We start from the raw sequence: 20,282 nt of genomic DNA, 5'->3' as shown, positions 1-20,282 counted from the left end.
CTGTGAGGAGAGAGAGAGAGGTGGATGGCAGGTGGAGTAGATGAAGAAATGCAATGGGAAGAGCAGTGGAAGAAGGTAGGCCAGGAGTGCAGATTCTGAACTCGCTGACTTCGGGCCACAGTGCAGCCACACATGTTTTTACATGGTGTTGCAAAGGAAGCCTCGTGCCTATCTCATGCAGTGCCACCAGAACTGCCTTGCCTTGGATGGCACTTCAGTGTTTGATGATGTACCTACCCCTTGCCTCCAATAACTCACTAATTTGATGGTGAACTGTAATGTCAGTCTTTCTGTGTTTGTTTTTTTCCAACTGATGAACTCTGAGCCTACTGGATTGTTTTTTTTAATCTTCCTTCTATGATTAGTTATTAGGTCACCTGCTTCTTCCTGTTTGATGTTCTCTCCTGTTCCCCCCCCCCCCCCCTACACACACACACACACACACACACACACACACACACACACACACACACACACACACACACACTTCCCCTTCTTATCCATGTTTCCCGGTGTGTCACGTCAAATGACACTGGAATACTCCTGCTTCCAGTGCCAGGGTCACTGATGAGACCCTGTGATGTCACTGTGAAGAAGCTGCCACCTGCCCCTTCCCTTGACTCAGCCTGGAGCTGTGTGCACGTTGTCTGTCTCACATCAGTGGGTCAGTGACAGCAGGACTGGGGACAGTGCTGCAAAGCTTGGCTGTGGATCTGGCAGCTGTATGGACCAAGGTGTGGCTGCTTATTTCCTCCAGGAGACTGAGGCAGTTGGGGCTTTAACACCCTTCTCAGATGATGCCTGTGTGTGGCTTTTGGGATCACTTTGCAATGCCTGCCCTCTGTCCTGGCCATGCCTCCTTGTTGGAGGGGCTGATGTTGTACCCCGAGCAGTGCCAATGGCTCGTATTTGAGAATCTTTGTACTTTGACAACAGGATCAGAACATCTGATCCTTTGATATCAGTGGAAGAAGTCCCTCAGTTTTCTTAAGCAGAGCATCTTGCTTTCTCCCAATGACATCACAGTTTGAAAATGTGCTATCAGCCTTCAGATCTCAATTGTTTGGTTAGTTTTCTCAAAAGGCTGGTAGCAGCATAAGCTGTACAAGGTCTGTGGGGCAGTGCTAGTGATGGCTAGCATACTATATGCTCTAACACATACTATGTGCTCTGGTGAGAGCTAACTCCGTGTTTTCTTAAGGAAATAATTCCTGCAGTCTTATCCTGAGCTTTGAATCTTTTGCTTTTAGGCAGCAGCAGCAACAGGGAAACGTCCTCAGAGGTTCCAGTGCACTTGGCTCCCTGTAGCAATAAAGGCTTGGGTCTCACCTGTCTCATTTTGGGCAGCAGCTGCCTGTCACCATGTGTGTATTCATCACAGTTGAGACATGGCAGTGGCAGTGCTAAAAGGAGACAAAGCAAGCATTTTAAATTTTTCCTCATCATTGCACAACTTATCTGCCACGTGTAGAGGTTCTTTTCATTTCTCTCTAATGAATTACCACTGTGTGATTATAGTTACTGCTTGGAGCGGGGGGAAGAGGTTGTTATCAGGCATCTGACCAGTGAATTTTCTCAAAGTGTCAAGTTTGTCAGTAAGGTTTGTGCCACTTTTCCTGTAGCGTTGGTTTGTTATGCTTTACAAATGTGAGTTGAAGGCTGCAGTAATAGAAATTAAAACAGACTGCAGAAATTAAAACCTGGAAAAAGAAAACTTTGGGTCATCACAGATAACAAGTAATCTGTGGGCTCGTAGGTTACTTTTCTGTGTGGGTTGGAGAGAGTTCATGAGGAGCAGGAACAAGGTGCTTCTACTAGGGGAAGAGGGTCTGAGAGCAAATGCAGGAGTACTTGGACAGATGCATGCCATAGGAGCTTGTATGCACTTCTTGATTAAGTCTGGGTATTTTCCTGGATCCAAACAAGCATCCAGTAGCCTGAACGCTGTGTCACACACTAATGTGAATTGAAATGTCAGCTCTCTGAAGTACTTGTGTGCCTTTCTTACGGTGAGCTAAGGCTGCTCGAGACTCCTGCTTGACTCATGGCAAGAGCTTGGTAGTCTTAACAAAAAACTCCGGTTTTCCTGATCTTCTTCTGTTGCCAGTTGTTTGGTCTGTGAAGACCAAATTTTCTGTGAAAACTAGAAGGGAATAAAATGGAAAAAGTCAGAGGGCAAACTACTTCATAGGCAGGATTGATCCTGTTCCTTAGATTCTGGAGCGCTCCAAGGCAACAAACCATATATTCTGTTATGCTAAAACTGTTGAGTATGCAAATAGTTGATACGTAGTGCAGAAAGGAACAAACGCTGTGTATCAATCTGCTTCCATGGTATGCTTTGATAGCTTTGTTTTATTTGCAGCATTCCTTCTTGCTGTCCCGTTTGACCTCAAGTAGTGCTCGCTGCGAGCAAGTTACAGTGCCTGTGTGCTTGTGGTGTTACCTGTGTCTGTGGTGTGTTTTAAATTGAAAGCTGTTGTGTACTGAAAATGCAGATGAGAATTGTTACAGCCCTATGGAGAGGACCTGTGGGGATGTTGACAGTTGAGTGGGAAGTATTTGGGGTAAACCTTGCTGATATGAATGGGGGTGGTATTTGTCTCCTTTTGGTGGAAGCAGAAAATTCCTAATCTAGTCCAGTGTACAGATTTGTGATTGAGAAACTGATATGAGAAATCCGTTGAACTACATGGTTGTTTGTTGTGGTGTTTTTGGTTTGTTTGTTTTTTTTAAGAATCAGGGCAGTTCCAACCAAACTGACTTCAGCATTGATAGATTGGCCTCGCTCTGTTTATAGGAGCAGTCAGATTGAGAAGTTAATGTAGTGTGATAGCTGTAAATACATGCACATGAAGGAGCAAGGGAAGCACGTGGATCAGGATTGCACTGCAGCTGTTTCATGGCTTTGATAGCCTTTTCTTCTCTGAAATATTTGTTTGCCTTTTGAATTGTGAACTACATTTTTACTTGAATGTCTTGCCATTTTAATTCCTAGATGGGAATGATGAGCAATCCCAGTCCTTATGGTCAGCCATATAGTCAGAATACCGGGCAGCAGATTGGAGCCAGTGGTCTTGGACCTCAAATGCAGAATAAGACTGGACTGCAAAATAGCTTACCACAGTTTCAAATGGACAAGAAGCCAGTTCCTGGGACAGGAATGCCTAACATGGTAAGTAGATTGAAAGATATCTTCAGCAAATACTGTGGCAAACCAAAGCAGAACAGTGTGCAGTGCTCAGATGCTGCCACGTTAGAAGTTTTGCAGCTGTGAATGCATGTTCTGAATCTACACATGACCTATTTGCTTAAGCTCCTAAAATGGCTGATATGGAAGAGAGAGCTGAGCTGTGCTCTCTCTGTTAACTTGCACCTCTACTTTTCACCCTTGAAATCCTATTAGCAGCAAAAGTGGAAAGGAGCTCCTTATCTGAAGTTACCTTTTGCTACCTGTGTGGGAACTTCTGCTCTCCTCTCCCGTCCTTTCTCTTGTGTCCGATTCACTGGGTTCCTTCTCAATGTAGTTTTGTCTTGAGGATTGGTTTTTCTGTTTATACTTCTGATGCTTTTGGGATAAGTAATACTTCTCAAATGTATTACATGTGATAGTGTCTAGAAGTCCCAATTGGGTGTTCATTCCTGTTGTGCTATTACATGAGCATATGCAATGGTCCTAGTGTTACTGTGGTAGCAGTGTTCTTCCCTCATTCCTCTCAACACTGTGGTTGCAGCAAGGCTTGGAGAAAGGGGAAGTGAGTGGTGGAAAAGTTGGATGTCCCAAGCTTATAAGTTATGAGCATTGGATTCACTAGCTTGAATTTAACAGTAGTGCCAAGTGCTCTAGGGGAGCAAGGGCTGAATGTGTTTGCTTCATTATTTTAAGAGCCTAAATTGTTTAGGAGGAAGACATGTGAAGTGCCCCACTATTGTTGGGTTGTGTGGTTTTTTTTTCATACGTATATTCTTGTTTGTGAAACAAAATTGTGCTTCTGAATATAGCTTGTGTTTGTCACTGCTTCGGATCTTAGATTGTTTACCTCCTCAGGACTCAGTCTCTTGACCTAAGTAATTTGCTGAAAAACACTCCCAGGTAAATTTGTATCTCTGAATTAAAGAAAGGGTGATTCCTTGGGTTTTATTTATTTATTAAGTTGAGCATGAAACACTGGAATCCTAGTATTGCCAGTTGGTTATATTAACCAATAAAGAAGCTGCCAAAACTTACTGTCAAGCTTTTGTTCAATTCAGAGCATATAACTCTCTTTTGAAGTTGAGTTGCTACCCGGCTGGACCTAGGAATGAAGAGTTGCTGCTGTCTCTCTTGTCGTTTAGAATGACAGACTGCAAAAAGGCAGCTACGGTTGTACTGGAGCTTAGAAAAGCCCTGAAGGGACTGAATAACTGGTAGAGTCTCCTTGTAAAATGAAAGGTTAATACTGCTATGGAAGAACTGGAGTTTAGGAGTGCAGGTAGTTGAGCTCTAAAATAACTGGAGATCTTCATGAACGTTCCTTAAAACATTCTGTAAGTGAAGAGCCCATTACAAACTGAAGGCTTTTGAAGTGAAACAAGCAACACAGAGTTCCTGAGCCTCTTTTTTTTTTTGTTGAGTGCTTGTCACAATTCATATAGAAGAAAGAGGAAGTCTGAAGAAATAAACGTCAGTATGGAAATAGTAGGTGTTGCCATACTTGACATTAGTTCTCTGACATGCATTATGCTGAAGTTGTGCTTCATCTTCAGCAGAGACTAGTAGGTGCTCTTCCTGCGTGTATGTGTACAAGCTTCCTGATGGTAAGAGGTTCCCTTAAGTTCCCTTTCATTCTCCCGTTCTAGAAATGATTGGTTGAAGTGCTCGGTAGAAGCAGGGGGAAAAAATTTTCCTTCCAAAAAGTGCCTTCCTCCACTAAGGCAAGATTTATGGGTGTAACTTTGTAGCTTCCAAAAGATTATTTGAGGCCCAAGTAGTCTTAACACTTTGTAGTTGGGCTAGCAGCAAGCATTAACCTGTGTGCATGTGCAAAGTGAAGTTCTGCTGGTCCTTTATAAGGCAAGAGCTAGAAATAGGTAGGGTATGACGTGAGGAGGGCATTGTAGTTGGCAAGTGAAGTATTGCCAGCACTGTTGTTGGGAAGGGTTTAATGTGGATCATCCAGAACTACAGGTAGGTGGTATATTCCCTTGATCACACAATGTAATATTTCTTCATATATTTGTTTCTTTTTGGTGTTTCCATGTTAAATAGGCGATTCTTAAATAGTTTTATTTCTGGACACTTCCTTTCTCCTTCCTCCAGGGTCAGCAGCAGGCACCCCAAGTTCAGCAAGCTGGGATGGGGCCAGCAGCTTCACAAGGAATGGGGTCTGGAGCTCCAACAGCAGATCCAGAGAAACGCAAACTCATTCAGCAACAACTAGTTCTCCTCTTACACGCTCACAAGTGTCAACGGCGAGAACAGGCCAACGGTGAGGTGCGGCAGTGCAACCTCCCCCATTGCCGAACCATGAAGAATGTCCTGAACCACATGACACATTGTCAGGCTGGCAAATCTTGCCAGGGTAAGTGGGGGAGGAGTGGTTATATAGATGTGGTCAACCTCTGCAAGTCCAGAAGGGCTTATGGTAAAAGATGGAGAACAAGTGGGTGGCTTGGGAAATTGAATTTTTTTTACCTGTCTGTTCCCTTAGGGATTCAAATTATAACCTCCTCCTCAGTCTTTAAAAGTTTGGGTCAAGTTAAGGCAAGATTACAAAAAGAAACAAATGAAAGTGTTTTTCTTAACTTGCTAACTCATTGCAAAACCTTTTGGATGCTGTCTTCTGATAACAGCAGGCACAAAGGAGAAATATGTAAGCAGGACTCTATTTCCCCGAAATGAAAGGGACAAATCTTAAGCAATAACTAGCCCAGAATTAAAGTGGTTCTGGCTCTAATGAACTCCAATCTATCCTAGAAACCAAGGGAGATGTGCACTCTTTTTGGTAGCCTAAGTGTACTTGGGTTGTCCCAGTTGCTGGCATCTTAATTGCTTGATTCCATGTGCCTAACTCCTTATGTATATGGTGTTGTTCTCAGAACTAGGCTTGGAAACATAAGATAGAGCTTCCAAGGAAACTTAATTAAGCCAATCTAGCTACATATTCAGGGCTAGCTAATACTGAACTATCTCAATTAATCCTTTACTGAGCTGTGAAATCGATGTGTGCCCTGAGAGGAATAGCTACTCCCTACCTAGTTTGTATTGGCTGTGTGGAGGTGCTGGTATTAATTTGTAAAGGTTTCTCATTCTCTTCCTTTTCTCAGTGGCACACTGCGCGTCTTCTCGACAAATCATCTCGCACTGGAAGAACTGTACGAGACATGACTGTCCTGTATGTTTGCCACTCAAAAATGCTGGGGACAAAAGAAACCAACAATGTAAGTCTGTTAGGAAGCTCTGCGTGATAAACCATAAAATGCATGTTGGGAGTTGCTTGTACTCTGCTGATGGTCTTCTTTGACATGGAAGTACATAGTACAATTGTCATCTTGCTTTGGAGTGGCAGAATATTTTTCTGCAGCTGTTATCTAGTTTTTGTGGAAGCTTTCTAACTTTTCTAGCAGGAGAGTAGTAAGGGTGGACAAGAACTGTAGTGCTCTCAACCAGTTGATTTACTTTTCTCTGCCACCTTTTGGAGCTGATGATCTCCTGTAGACAGACTTACGCACAGAGAGGGTTGTGTCATTTCAGCATTGAGCTTTGATGTTTTGTCTTCCCTTGTTTTTCTCTTTCCTCTTCTCCTTTCTGACTCCTTGGTCTTCCTGCCAAAATCTGCAAGATTTCTGTCCTTTTGTTAACTGTATCCTCATGGTTCTTAATGTTATTTTGGGCTCTTTGCATGACATGAACTGGAATATTTCTTGTTCTAAGAAAATAACAAAGCATGGCTGTTGAAGAGCTGAACGCTTCTGCCTTTAAACTCTGTGACATTTGCCTCCATTCTCAGTTTTGAGCAAACAATGTCCTAAATACTTAAGGATTTCTTTTCAGCAGCTCAGAAGGAAAACAATGTTATTGAAATGACTGCTTGGGCCAAAATTTATTCTCTGTTTTCACAATGGCTTTTCCAGACCTGGCATCTTACTTGCATAGTCCTAGAAGGAGACATTTTGGTTCTGAACAACCAGTAGTCTCCTCCCTCTTTTTGTAGACTTCTTTGACTACCTCCCACTGTCCTTACTAACTTTGGTGCATCTCTTCCAGCGCTACTGGGTGGAGCTGCAGTAGGACTTGCAAACACCGGCTCCGTGGGTGTGGGGCAGCAGACTACGCCCAGCATAAGCACTACCAGTCAGATAGACCCCAGCTCCATCGAGAGAGCCTATGCAGCCCTTGGACTAACCTATCAAGGGAACCAGATGCAGACACAGACTCAGGCTCAAGTGAAGAATCAGCAACAAGGACAGTCACCCCAGGGTCTGCGCCCGATGAATCCTATGAGTAAGTTCGATTGTCAGTGTTAAAATATAAACTACAGGCAATTTTCCTGCGCTATATCTGATGGAAATTTTTTTACCTGCTACCTAGTTACAGATAGTTAACGTGCAAAAGGTGTGAATTTGCAGTATTTTAGACATGGAATATCAATCTGCTCAGTGGAACAGGGGACTTCAGGGGACCCAAATGTCTTCTCTTGGAAAACAGACTTTCTGGGGAAAGCATGTTTTTTGGAAAAATATTTTTGGGGAAAAGAACTAATTTTTCTAAAGCATGTTATTTAATGTTGTCTTGTAGCTTTATAGTGATACTGTTACATCAGTGTCAGGAATTTTTTGAGTTTTTAATTGGAAATGCAGGCATTAGAATGCCTGCATTCAGAAATGCTTCCTTGTCACTTGAACAGTAGCATTTCATGTTTGTTTCTCAGATCTGCAACGTTAGTTTTAAAAAATGAAAAGCAGTATGTTCCTCTCTCTCTGAATTCTGTCATATAGACTCACGTAACTGTAAACTGTCTGTGTGGCTTATTGTAAAATCGCACAAGATTGCATGGGAATTTAAATTTGAAGTGTGTTTAATTGTGCCTTGGCTATCATTGGTGTCAAAGTAACCTTTACCTATCAAATGTATGATTAATAGCTTGGGATGACATCATGGGAACTTTACTCACTCTCAGTTCTTAGCTTGAGTTGCTTTAATTGAAAAGTGGATAGCTGGACTGGTAGGCATTTATCTCAATCTTGTGTGGAGTTATGGTCTGGCCCATATGCCTCATGACAAGCTCATGTACACAGTGAGTGTCGTGTATGCTCAGGAGTACCAATGGGGGAGAACTGAAAGGTTGCCAAGAAAAGTAGTAGCTGGTTGCAGATTGCAGTTTGTGCTGTCTCTGCACCAGAGGATGTCATACTCATGAGTTACTCATGAAGATTGTTGGATAGCGTAAACTCATTAATGAGATGATTGATCCTCACAGGTTTCTTGCAGCTTGTATACTGCTAGAACTTTGCCTTCCAGAATGTAAAGTGTTTTAAATTGAGTCCTGAGAGCTTAGTCTTAGAACAACTAGATAAAAATTACAATTTTTAATTCTTCATTAGTGTTTTACAAGTAGATGAATTTCTAGAAGCCCCAGGAAGTTGTAGTGAGGGGCTTCAGAAATTGACAGTAGTGTGTAATCCCTTTTTTTTTTTTCCAAGTTAAGTCTTTCTGTTTTGTTTTTTTTTCCTCCTTACAGACATAGATGCCTATTCCTTTTTACTGGGTACTCCTTTTAGCACTAGTAAAAATAAAAGCCAAATAGATGGGTTGAAAAGTTCTTGGAGATTGAAAAAGTGAAGCCTACCATAGAAAGGATAAGCTTGGAGAATATAGATTTTTCACTTGTTTCATTGTTAGGCTTGGGGAATTAAAACGATTGAGGTAGGAATCATGGAATTATAGAATGGTTTCGATTGGAAGGGACCTTTAAGATCATCTAGTTCCAACCACTGTGCTATAGGCAGGGATGCCTCTCACTAGACCAGGTTGCTCAAAGCCCCATCCAGCCTGGCCTTGAATGCCTCCAGGGAGGAGGCATCCACAGCTGCTGTGGGCGTCAGCTTATGGACTGCATGATAGCAGAGCATGTTTTGGACAAAGATCAGGATTTGGTGAAGGCTCTGATCTGAAGAGATGCAGACCTAAGTAGGTCGAACAAATTGTTTCTGGCAGTTGAAAGAGAGAGGTAAAGCAAAGGTTTGTAGTTGTCTTCTACACCACCTTGCTCTCAGGTGACAAAGTGGGTCTGGGAAAGATTAAAAAAAAATAAATAAATGAATTGTGAGGGAAGGAACTAGAGGCAGCTGTATGAAAAGTCTGTTAAAGTGTTGGTAGTGCTCATAAAGGTATGTATGAGAAATGCTCCTGAAGTACAGGTTCTATGGGATTCAGGTGTCCTGAACGTGTATAAAGACTAGTAATGGCTTCCATACTACTCAGCTTCACCAAATGATCTATTCAGATGTTCCAAATAAACTGGATTTCTCTTGAATCTTAAGTGTAGTGTGTGGGCAAATTTTTATGGTGATTGAGGTTTGCTGTGATTCAGAAAAGATGGTGGTAGATAAAGTACTAGAGCCTTTTCCTATAAAGGATTGCCACTTTGATTTTTTTTTTTAATACCTACACTGGATTAGTTGTAGGATCCTTAACTATGGAACAGGTGAGAGTGAACCTTGTCAGATACAGGTTGTAGCTGAATCTTTTATTTTGAATCCTTTGAGTATATGTCCTCTAAGCCTCTGAATCACAGAAGAAACTTCTAAGAAAACAACAGAATTTGTAATGCAGAACCTTCTGCAGGAGAATATTCTGGTAGATACTATTGGCAGAAAATGGAAATTGCTTGCTTGCTGAAAAGTTCAGGAAGATGAGCAGAAGAATAATATTGCTGATGTTTCACTTGGAGGACACCAGTACTGTGCCTCAGACTTCAATTTGGTAAAAGGAAGAGGGTAAATGGTAAAGAGGAATTAAACTCCTTTCACAAAATCCAAGTACTTTGAAGTCTAGACCTCTGTTGTTGCTGAGCAATTGCTAATCATGCACAGTAGCTACGCAGTTCATTTCATACTGCTTATTTTTTCTAGGTGCAAATCCAATGGGGGTAAATGGAGGAGTAGGAGTTCAAACCCCCAGTCTGCTGCCTGACTCAATGTTACATTCAACCATGAATTCCCAAAAGTAAGTTGGCTAACTCTTTGCAACCCAGTGATTTGATTCAGCTACAAATGCTGATGATTGCTCGTAATAAATGAGATGAATGTGAAAAAGGTGTATGTTAAGATCTTGTGTGCTTATACTTGAGAGGGTCAGAGCTGATTGTAGCTGTAGGACAGTTGGAAAAGAAGCCTCGTAGTTGCCATATCTTTGTTTTTATCCTTTCTAGAGATCCATGTGTCCATTTTAACTTTTGCACTAAGTGCTTGCAAACTGATTTTGTTGAGCCACAGAGGTTACAGACGTTATCTGGATTAGTAACTGGGTAGATCTGAAGCACCCATTGTTGTATTTACTAATGGAGATGGCATACCACAAGTCTGCTGTTGGTCTGCAATGGGAGCAAGGGGCAACTTATTCATTGAGGTGTAAAAGTGATCCTTGTGCTTAATAGTCTCATGGCACTTTTTGCATAAACAGTGGGATAAATTCCACTGATTGTTGTCTCTCCCTCTGGATTTTGTAGCTTTTGTTCCTGTTTTCAAAATCCTTGGATAGCACAGCTTGTACTCTTTCATGGCCCTCTTTAATCCTGGGAGGGATGCGTTGTTTTGGTGTCTGTGCTGCTGTTTCTGCACAGTTTGTCCATTGATTAGGGAATGGCTGAACTAGCACTTTGTACTAACATTATTCTAAAAGAGGCTCTGACTGTAAGATGACTAAGCTTGGGCTGGACTTCCATCCTCAAATTCTTACTCTGTTTTTGAAGCTCCATGATGAGTGAAAGCGCCAATGTTGCCAGTCTGGGGGCTATGCCAACAGCTCAGCCATCCAATACAGGAATTCGAAAGCAGTGGCATGAAGATATTACTCAGGATCTCCGAAATCATCTTGTTCATAAATTGTGAGTAGCTAATAACAAACAAGGGGCTGGGATGTGGAGCTTGTAAGAGTCAGTGAGAAGGCAAGGCAAGAAACGTGATGGAGATGTTCTTGCTTTTCTTCTCCTTCATGAAGATGGACGTGCTGCTTTGGGGTTATTGTCTTGGAAATGTTCCATTCCATACTCAGCCCATCAACATACCAGGAGCATCGCTTGGAGACAGCAGCAGTGCCTCAATCCCTCAAAAATTTGCTTACTGCTTTGTGTTCCCATCAGTTGGGGTTGGTGCTGAGGTGCTGACATCTAGATTTGGAGACATCCTAATAGCTTGCATGCTTTTTCTTCAGAGTCCAAGCCATATTTCCTACACCTGACCCTGCAGCATTGAAGGATCGGCGTATGGAGAATCTGGTGGCATATGCTCGGAAAGTGGAAGGCGATATGTATGAATCAGCAAATAGCAGGGTGAGATGCTGTCATCTGGTTGCATCTCTCTAATCTCACCTGGTAGTGGTTGGAGAGGAAGAGGGGTGGGAAGCAGAGTGTCCCAGAGCTGCTGGCTTGAGTCTAGGAATCAGCCAGCTAGCAGGTGTGCTGGGAATTGGGGTGGTGTCTGTTGTGCAGTGCTGTGCCTGAAACGCTCTGGATGAAATGAAAAGAAAAATTTTGTGTGGTGCCCTGATGGTTGCCAAAAATGCCCTGAGCAGTGCCTGTGTTTGCCCACCAACCTCCCTGGCAGCCCTGCAGAGGGGAAGCTTCCTCCCTTCTAAGCTGGAATGTGCATGTGGAAGGATGTCTTCCAAGCTTTGCTGAGTGTGACCTGTTGCCTTGTTTTAACATGACTCCTTCCCTTTCCTGGATCGTATTCCTCTCCCAACAGGCAGAGTATTACCACCTGCTAGCTGAGAAGATCTATAAGATTCAGAAGGAGCTGGAGGAAAAGCGAAGAACGAGGCTGCAGAAGCAGAATATGATACCAAATGCTCCGGGCATGCCACAGGCTCCTGTGAATCAAGGGCCCAACATGGGACAGCCTCAGCCTGGGATGTCTGCAAGTAAGAACAGTTGGGTTAGTTATTGCTTGGTATGGGTCAAGTATATAGTGTTTTTCTGGTGTGCTGGTGAGCATTTTGGCAGTACTGTTTCACTGGTACCTGGTTTACCTAGAGTTAAATTGAACTTATTCGTCTCTGCTTAGGAGTACTTGCAAAATCTTTGCCTTGCTTATTTGTTAATTAATGACCACAGATTATCTAAAATTATTTGGTCTTGTGAGCGTACTGAAGTATTCTAACCCTTTATGCTAGATTAGAGGAAATGGAGGACATTGTAGAACTTCAGTCTCATTAGTCTTACCTCTAGAATTGATTGGTAGTAACTGAAGTTACCTTTAACAAACACCTTTTAGTAGTATTTAACTGCCTGGTGTTTAAAATGGTTATTATTGCTGCTGAGCAGGAAGTCTGATAATTGAAGTGTTTTCCCAGTTCATATTATTTATGCCTTTGAAAGTTTAGATGTGCTTGCCCTGTGCTATGTTTGTTTGTCCTGTTTGGTGTTCTGTTTTGGCTTGGGTTTTTGAACAGATACTCTTATAGTGTACAGTAACAACCAGATTTCAGTATTTTTCCCAATGTAGCTGTCTTGTATTTCACGGTAGTTTTGTTATTTGACACTCCTAATGCTAAACAGATTATTATTATTATTATTATATTCCCTTATAACCAGGCATTTGCATATTAGAGTAAAAATGAGTTTGGAAAGGAGCTAATGATCAAAATTGTAATGCTATTGAAGACTGTTATCTGTTCACAGCATTAGGAAGTTATGAGACACAGTAGGCTTTGCCAGGTAATAGGCAAAAACAAGTAACACTTATTTTTGCACTTGATATGTCTCCTCCATTCATTCATTCCTGCATGTTTTTAGATACTTCACAGTTAAGAACTGAGTTCTGAAGACATCTAATTGGAATAGATGTATAGCTGTCAACGACACTATAATAAATTGCCTTAAGAACATGGAGTCAAAATCAGAATTAGACAGTTGAGGAGGCAAGAATCTTGGGTTATTATGCTGCATGATGATCCAGTAGTTCCAGTGTTATGCTACAAGAAGCTTAATCTGAGGGGTTTTTCTCCTTTTTGAATATGAATGCGTCTTGGTAATTCCAGTCTGGATCTTTTCATACTTGAACTTAGAACTGGATTTACCAAGATATCTTACCAAAAAGCAGGAAAGGCTTTGAGATTGGTACTATGAATTTATTTGCTGTAACTTTCTCTGGATGATAGACTTTCAGGAGTAGATGCGATTTTTTATTTTTATTTTTTTTTATCCCATACGCTAGAATTACCAAACTTCAGAGGTTTGATCAAACCATCCCATTTTTATAGTGTTTTCTATCAGGAAGTGCAGTAACAGTGTAGAGTGGTTTGTAGAAATCCTTGTGGTCTGGAATGTTCACAAGCTGCAGAGTTTGTCATTGTACTTCAATAATATATTTCATATTTGACCACGTTTGTAAATCTGGCTGTAAGTCAGAATGTTTTAGTCAATTGGATATCAATTGGGATTTGCCTCATACTTGAGGAACTCTAAAGTATGTTTAGAATTACTGGACAATGTCCATACTTTTTTTTTTTACTTTTTTTTTACAGGAGGATTTTCACTTTCACTAGAATGTTTTCTCAATTAAAAACCTGGTGGTTTCTAAATGCCATAATCTTATTCCAGTATCTTTTTTTACAGATGGTCCTATAACTGACCCAACACTGATACGTGCTAATGTGCCAAATCAGATGATGAATCGCATGCAGGCACAGCCAGGTAAATCACAGAATCACAGAATGACCTGGGTTGGAGGGGACCTCAAGGATCATGTAGTTCCAACCCCCCTGCCTAGCAGGGCCACCAAACATACACCTTTACTAGATCAGGTTGCCCAGAGCCTCGTCCAACCTGGTCTTGAACACCTCCAAGGACGGGGCATCCACAACATCCCTGGGCAGCCTGTTCCAGGACCTAACCACCCTCCTAGTAAAAAACTTCCCCCTAACATCCAACCTAAATCTTCCCTCTTTTAACTTAAAACCATTTCCCCGTGTCCTGCTATTATCAGCCCTTATGAAGAGTTTACTCCCCTCCTGGGAGTAAGTTCCCTTCAGATATTGAAAGGCTGCAATGAGGTCGCCCCGCAACCTTCTCTTCTCCGAAGAGAAGAAACTTTGTTACTGTGATCGTGAAAGAATCTTGGAATTAGGCAGCCTTTGTTTCACCTGCTATTTTCCCATTTGACCTGTGCAGCATGCTGTAGGGGGCCTGCTTTGCAGGGGGGTTGGACTCGATGATCTCTTGAGGTCCCTTCCAACCCCTACAATTCTGTGTTCTGTGTGACCAAGAAAATAGATCTGTACTTTATATACATACATGTGTGTGTATAGATGTATTTGTGTTTCTGTGCACAATGTTGTTTCATTTTCTTGGAAATGTGAGCTGCTTGTAGCTACTTGCTTTGTTAAATGGGGAACTTAATTTTTATTATTATAATTATTTTTAAGTTTCTGTGTGAACATGAGATAGTTGACCCAATCAGCTTGTGGTGAGGGCATGTCCAAAGCAGAGGGAGGATGCTGAAAATTGCTGCTCTGGGGTAGAACCTTGGTTGCATTTTCAAGGAGTATTGCAGCCAATATAAAAAGCACTTAAATGAAGATTCACAGTCAGAATTTCCAAGAAACGAACTTCCAGTAATTAAGATAATGCAAACTATCACAAATTGTATGTGGGAACAAGTCTTTCAGGGGAAAAAAGCCAGTATGTATTCTGAAGTAGCTTGGATGCTTAGTACTTAAAATTGTTCTGTTAACTGACTAATAGGATATTTCCATTATGTGTTTTCCATTGCATGCTTGAAAATTTTTTTGTTTAAAAAAAAAAAAAAAAGAGAGAAGAAATTAACAGCATTCTCCAAATGTTGAGTGGTGCCCAAAGGATAATTCAGTCCTCTGTTCAGAAGTGGGTTTTTTTTGTTGATTGTTTATTTTTGGCACAAATGCACAGGAATGAATCAGTTTGGCCATATGAACATGCAGCTGTCACCGATGGGACCCCGGCAAACCCCTCCTCTTCAGCACCCTGGACAGCTAAGCCAGGCCGGGGCCATGAACCAGGTCAGTGCGCTTCCCTTCATCCTGGCTATTCAGCTCATGGGTTTGCTGCTGTTGTGCTTTCCTTAAAATAAGTAAACAAAAATAAATACAATTTTAAACATTATTTCTGTGATCTGTAGGCACTTTGGCTCCTTATTTTGCAGCGCAGCAGAGGATGTGTCTGGTCTGTTGTCAGCTTTGGTGATTTAATTAAAAAGACATATAATTTCCTTCACTGAAAACTAAGTTTAAGTGGAGCTTTGGGCTGTTGCTCTCCTGAAACAAGGAACAAATTGAAGTCACGGTCTGAAATCAGTATCCCTTTGCTTGATTGGCAGATATCATAATTTCTATCTTTCGAGAGTTGTAGTAGACTTTCGATAGTGTATTCTACGTATAAATATCAAGCAACCATTTTTGTGGTGAAATAAATGTTTTTGTAAAATACTACAAAAGTATATGAAATTAGTTCTTTCTTTTCCAACAGATGGGATTTCCTTCACGTATGCAACAACCAGGAGTTGGCCAACCTTCTGGTCAAAATCAATTTCTGCAGCAGAACCCATTCCCTGCTTCTTCCCCAGGAATGAATGCAGCAAGCATGCCTATGACACAAACTAGCAATCAGACACCGGTTTCTCAAGTAAGTTTCTGATTTCTGGAAGTAGTGTTAGCAGGCTCTGTCATACGCTGTTTTCATTGTTCGAGTTTGCAATAATGGAGAATAATTTGTTTTCTCAAGATGCTATTGAATCTATAATCAACTGAGTTCATTTATTGAGACTCAGCATTTTCCTGGCTATAGTGCTGGTAGTGGCGAGGGTGAAATACTGGCTTGTTCTCAGGCTTAAGTTTAAGTGGCAGAGAATTATTTAAGTTTGTTTCTGTGAAGGAAAGAGCTTGTTGCTCAGCATATAGTAATTAAGAACAGCAAAGCAGTAGAGCCTTAGAAATTAAAAGAAGTTGGAATAAGTCATAAAAAGGCATGTCCAACCACAACCATCAAATGTATTTTGCTGCCATTTGGGGAATAGGAGGGTTGTCACTACTAAAGCTTGGAACTTCCAGTCTAGCAGTTTCTTTTCTGTCCTTTCCCTCTCCCTTTTCAGTGAGAACCTTTCAGGCCAGGAAGAAGTAGGGAACGTCAGTTTGCTTCTCGTTGATGCTTCTTCCTAGTTTGCAGGCAAGATTATTGTGAAGTGACAGCTTTTTTTCTTAACCAGTACCTCTTTTTGTAATCTCATAGTGCAGTTACAGCTGTATGTATTTCTGATGATAAATCTAGTTTCTAGTCTTGGGGATGGGGGCGTGGGCACGCTATATTTGAATCCATTCTTTCCACTGTGATGTATCGCCCCGTATTCAGGATGTATATATCTGCATTTTTAGAAAGAAATGTTTTGCAAACTGCAAGTGTAGGCGTGCTGTTCTTTTGAATGTATCAATGAGTATTATTTACTCTGAAACTTCTATTTTAGAGCTGTATACAAAATACAGTGATACAAAATAAAAAGCCCGTTTCTCCTTTTGAAGTAGATGTATATTTTTAAGTTTGTCACTTTCTGAGAAAGTATGCCAGTAACTGTGGGAAAGCAGCCATTTTAACAGTATTTAGACTCCTTTCCTATTTGGAGTCATTGCAGATGTGTACTTGTTTTCCCACAGGCACAAATGAACAGCTCTTCCTGTCCTGTGAATTCTCCTGCCATGGCTCCAGGTTCTCAAGGGAGTCATATTCACTGCCCACCTCTTCCACAGCCTCCCATGCACCGAAATTCTCCTTCTCCAGTACCCAGTCGAACCCCAACACCTCACCATACACCTCCAGGCTTGGGATCGCAGCAACAGCAGGCTGCAGCAGCTGCCACCACTGTCCCCACCCCTACTCCTCAGGCGATGCCACCCGGACCGCAGTCACAAACTATGCATCCCCCTCAGAGGCAGACTCCAACACCTCCGCAGGCACAGCTGCCTCCACAAGTCCAGCCTCCAGTTCCTGTTACACCCTCTGCAGAGCAGCAGCAGCAACCCTTGTCACAGCAGAGTACGACGGCATCGGTTCCCACACCAACAGCACCACTGCAGCCTCAGCACCCCACAACACCTGTAAGTAAATATTTTAATTGTACAAATGGGCAAATGTAAGGTTTTGGATCTGGTCTTTCCATAGAGGAAGTAATTTTTTCGCACGTTGAGAAATTCACAGTGAAGCATACATACAAGGCCTTTAGTTATGTCTGCATATGCATAGTGATGGCATACGGTAGGGAAACAATATGAAATTATATACTAGGCCTTCCAGTGCATGTCTATTGTGTTTTCTTCTATAACTGGACTTGTGTTAGCAGAATGCACTTCAGTTAAGCAAATGGAAGTACTAAAGTGCTTTTAAACTTGATGGGAATAAGGTTATAGATAAAAGGTAGATCAGAGCAGAGAAAAATAATAGGTTAATTAGAAGCCTGTTTGTAATGTTTGTTTTTTCTGTTTTTTTACCCCTCAGCTGTCACAACCAGCTGTAAGCATTGATGGGCAGGTGTCCAACCCCCCATCCACCAGCAGCACAGAAGTGAACTCTCAGCAGACTGCAGCAGAGCAGCAGCAGCCACCTTTGCAGGAAGTGAAAATGGAGATAAAAACAGATGAAGGGGAAACAGAACAAACAGAGCTGCAGATGGAGGAGAAATCTGAGGTGAGCTTGTTGGTTTGTTGTTGGGGAGAATATCTAACTAGTATCTACTATTGTTAGCTCCTTGGTCTCCATGCAAGCTAGTCCTTCTAGACTTCAATGAGGGAATTGGATGCTACCTGCTGCTGTGGTTTTGTCACCTCCCTTATCTCTTTCTAAAGAAGGGTCTCTGTTTTGTGGTGAAATTATGGTAGAAACAGTGACCACAAGAAGGACTGTGATAACGTGGTTGGAAGCGTGAAGTTTTTTGGTAAATGCTAATGTAAGAAGGTGCTCAAGATGCTCCTTTCAGTGTTATTGGTATTCTTTCTTGTTATAGTAGTGGCTGTGTATGTGACAGGCTGTTGTAGTGGGTTGTGACAATTTGTTTTGAGGACAGCTGGAAGCGTGACTTCTGGCAGCTGGAGTATGGGAGAGACAGTCAGAACTGCCTGAGCAGCAAGATCCGTACCTCTTTGCCTACTTGCAGCTCATAACTGGTTAGCAGCCCATCGCTGCCACTCCTCTGGTGTTAAAGATATGTTCTGGCACATCAGATCATGTTTTAGGCAAGATAAGATTGCAATGTAGACAACCTTAATCCTAGATAAGAGCAGTGGGCAAGTGGTATGTAGGTTTATAGGACAGAAAATTGGTTGGGTGACTCTAGAGGCAGCTGTGACAGGGTCTAATCTACTTTCCAGGTTAAAGTAGAACCAGCAGTGGAGGAATGTAAACCAGACCCAATGGAACAAGAAGAGAAGAAAACGGAAGTGAAGACTGAAATGACAGAGGGGGAAGAAAGACCTACAACTCCAGCTACTCAGTCTTCTCCAGCAGCAGGACAGTCTAAGAAAAAAAGTAAGTATAATCACTGGCTGAATTTCACTTATCTCCCTTAGAGGTGTTGAGAGAGAGAGAGAGAGAGAGAGAGAGAGAGAGAGAGAGAGAGAGAGAGAGAGAGAGAGAGAGAGAGAGAGGAGTTTTCTTCATTGGTACTCAGTAGGCTTACATGAATTGTTTTTGTGACTCTTTGGCAACAAATATTTAATACATGTAATTGTCTTTTGTCAAGTTTTTTACAGCTCTTGTATTATGTTAAGTGTTAGAGAAACTGTCAGTACAATAGAGTTTGGAGTGACTGTGGCAGATTTTCTAGATAAGCTTATTTCTGTGACATCAGGAAGGAATGTAAATTGGCTTTTAAATTTGATGGTGTCGTTCTGTGATTAAATCCTTTTTAAGTATTTTCCCCATTTCATTTTCAGATGATTGTTTTAATATCCTCCTCAGAATGCAGTGTTATAAACAAGCCCTGCTAAGCATCTTATACTTGTTGCCTGTAGTCTTTTTACACTCCACATCTTTCTAGCATGTTACTTCCTCCTTACAGCTGTTTCTATCTTTCTAATGTTGATTGTTTTTCAAAAGTTTTCAAGCCAGAAGAGTTGCGGCAGGCACTTATGCCAACACTGGAGGCACTTTACCGTCAGGACCCAGAGTCTCTTCCATTTCGACAGCCTGTGGATCCCCAACTACTAGGAATTCCTGTGAGTGTCTTAGCAAGATACTCTCCTGACTTTAACTCAGAACTGTTCTCAGAACATGTACTTCAGACCAACTGAAGTCTGTCTTGCTTCCTTTTCTGTGTTGATGCATTTGAATAGGTTTGAGTTAATCAGTGGAACGTATGATGTTTGAGTCAAGAAAATTTTTTCAAAGGTTTGTTCAGTTCTGTTTACCTTATGATGAATAAGCACACATACCACTCGTTGAGGTGACTGCTAGCAGATCCCAATGTTTTGAGGGCCTTTTGTGGCTCTTCATTCGTATTAAGATACTTCTATTGATGAGAAACACCTATGAAATGCAGTGTATGTCAGTATGTAGAAAACTGATTATGTAAAAACTTAAGCAGATCAAGACCACTTGAAAAATAAATAATACTCACTGATTAAGCTTACATTAGCAAAGAGGAGGCTACTGAACTCCTTGTTTGTGTTGAGTTTTGTACTTGCTTTAGAGCTGTGTTTGGCGTCATTATCTTTCGAGGGTCTGTGTTTTAAAACTTGATTGACCACACCATTGCATTTTTTTATACACCTATACGTGTACATAGTCCTGTTTAAATGCTTTGAGTGACATTTTTTTGTCTGAAATATTTTCATTTGGTTGGCTTTGTTGGTTTTTACTGCTTTTTTTAAATTGCAAAAATGCAAGGCCTTCTGTAGTAGAAGCAGGTATAGCTGTTTCTCATGTTCTTAAACAAGCTCTCAACTGGTTGTTGTATTTGGAGGACTTTCTATAATTGATGAGGGAGATTGGAAAAAAACTTCTAGATGGAAGATGTATAAGGAGGAAACATGGAATTTGTTATTATCTAGTACACATATTGGA

At 41.5% G+C, this 20,282-nt stretch overlaps 1 protein-coding gene across 1 annotated transcript in view; it reads left to right on the top strand.

Annotated features, from left to right (window-relative positions):
• EP300 (EP300 lysine acetyltransferase) overlaps positions 1 to 20,282 on the top strand; it is a 58,818-nt gene that overhangs the window by 18,778 nt on the left and 19,758 nt on the right. Inside the window, exons 3-17 of the mRNA XM_031600239.2 lie at positions 2,999 to 3,175; positions 5,300 to 5,561; positions 6,307 to 6,420; positions 7,247 to 7,483; positions 10,114 to 10,207; positions 10,953 to 11,087; positions 11,414 to 11,531; positions 11,947 to 12,121; positions 13,818 to 13,895; positions 15,129 to 15,238; positions 15,705 to 15,860; positions 16,883 to 17,323; positions 17,721 to 17,909; positions 18,590 to 18,746; positions 19,317 to 19,435. Coding sequence (XP_031456099.1) covers positions 2,999 to 3,175; positions 5,300 to 5,561; positions 6,307 to 6,420; positions 7,247 to 7,483; positions 10,114 to 10,207; positions 10,953 to 11,087; positions 11,414 to 11,531; positions 11,947 to 12,121; positions 13,818 to 13,895; positions 15,129 to 15,238; positions 15,705 to 15,860; positions 16,883 to 17,323; positions 17,721 to 17,909; positions 18,590 to 18,746; positions 19,317 to 19,435 — 2,562 coding nt within the window. The remainder of the gene's footprint in view (positions 1 to 2,998; positions 3,176 to 5,299; positions 5,562 to 6,306; positions 6,421 to 7,246; positions 7,484 to 10,113; positions 10,208 to 10,952; positions 11,088 to 11,413; positions 11,532 to 11,946; positions 12,122 to 13,817; positions 13,896 to 15,128; positions 15,239 to 15,704; positions 15,861 to 16,882; positions 17,324 to 17,720; positions 17,910 to 18,589; positions 18,747 to 19,316; positions 19,436 to 20,282) is intronic.

The sequence above is a fragment of the Phasianus colchicus genome, chromosome 1, assembly GCF_987193195.1.
Source record: "Phasianus colchicus chromosome 1, bPhaCol1.hap1.1, whole genome shotgun sequence".
Classification (NCBI taxonomy): domain Eukaryota; kingdom Metazoa; phylum Chordata; class Aves; order Galliformes; family Phasianidae; genus Phasianus; species Phasianus colchicus.
The sequence above is the reverse complement of the archived record's forward strand: the minus strand, read 5'-3'. Positions and strand labels throughout refer to the sequence as shown.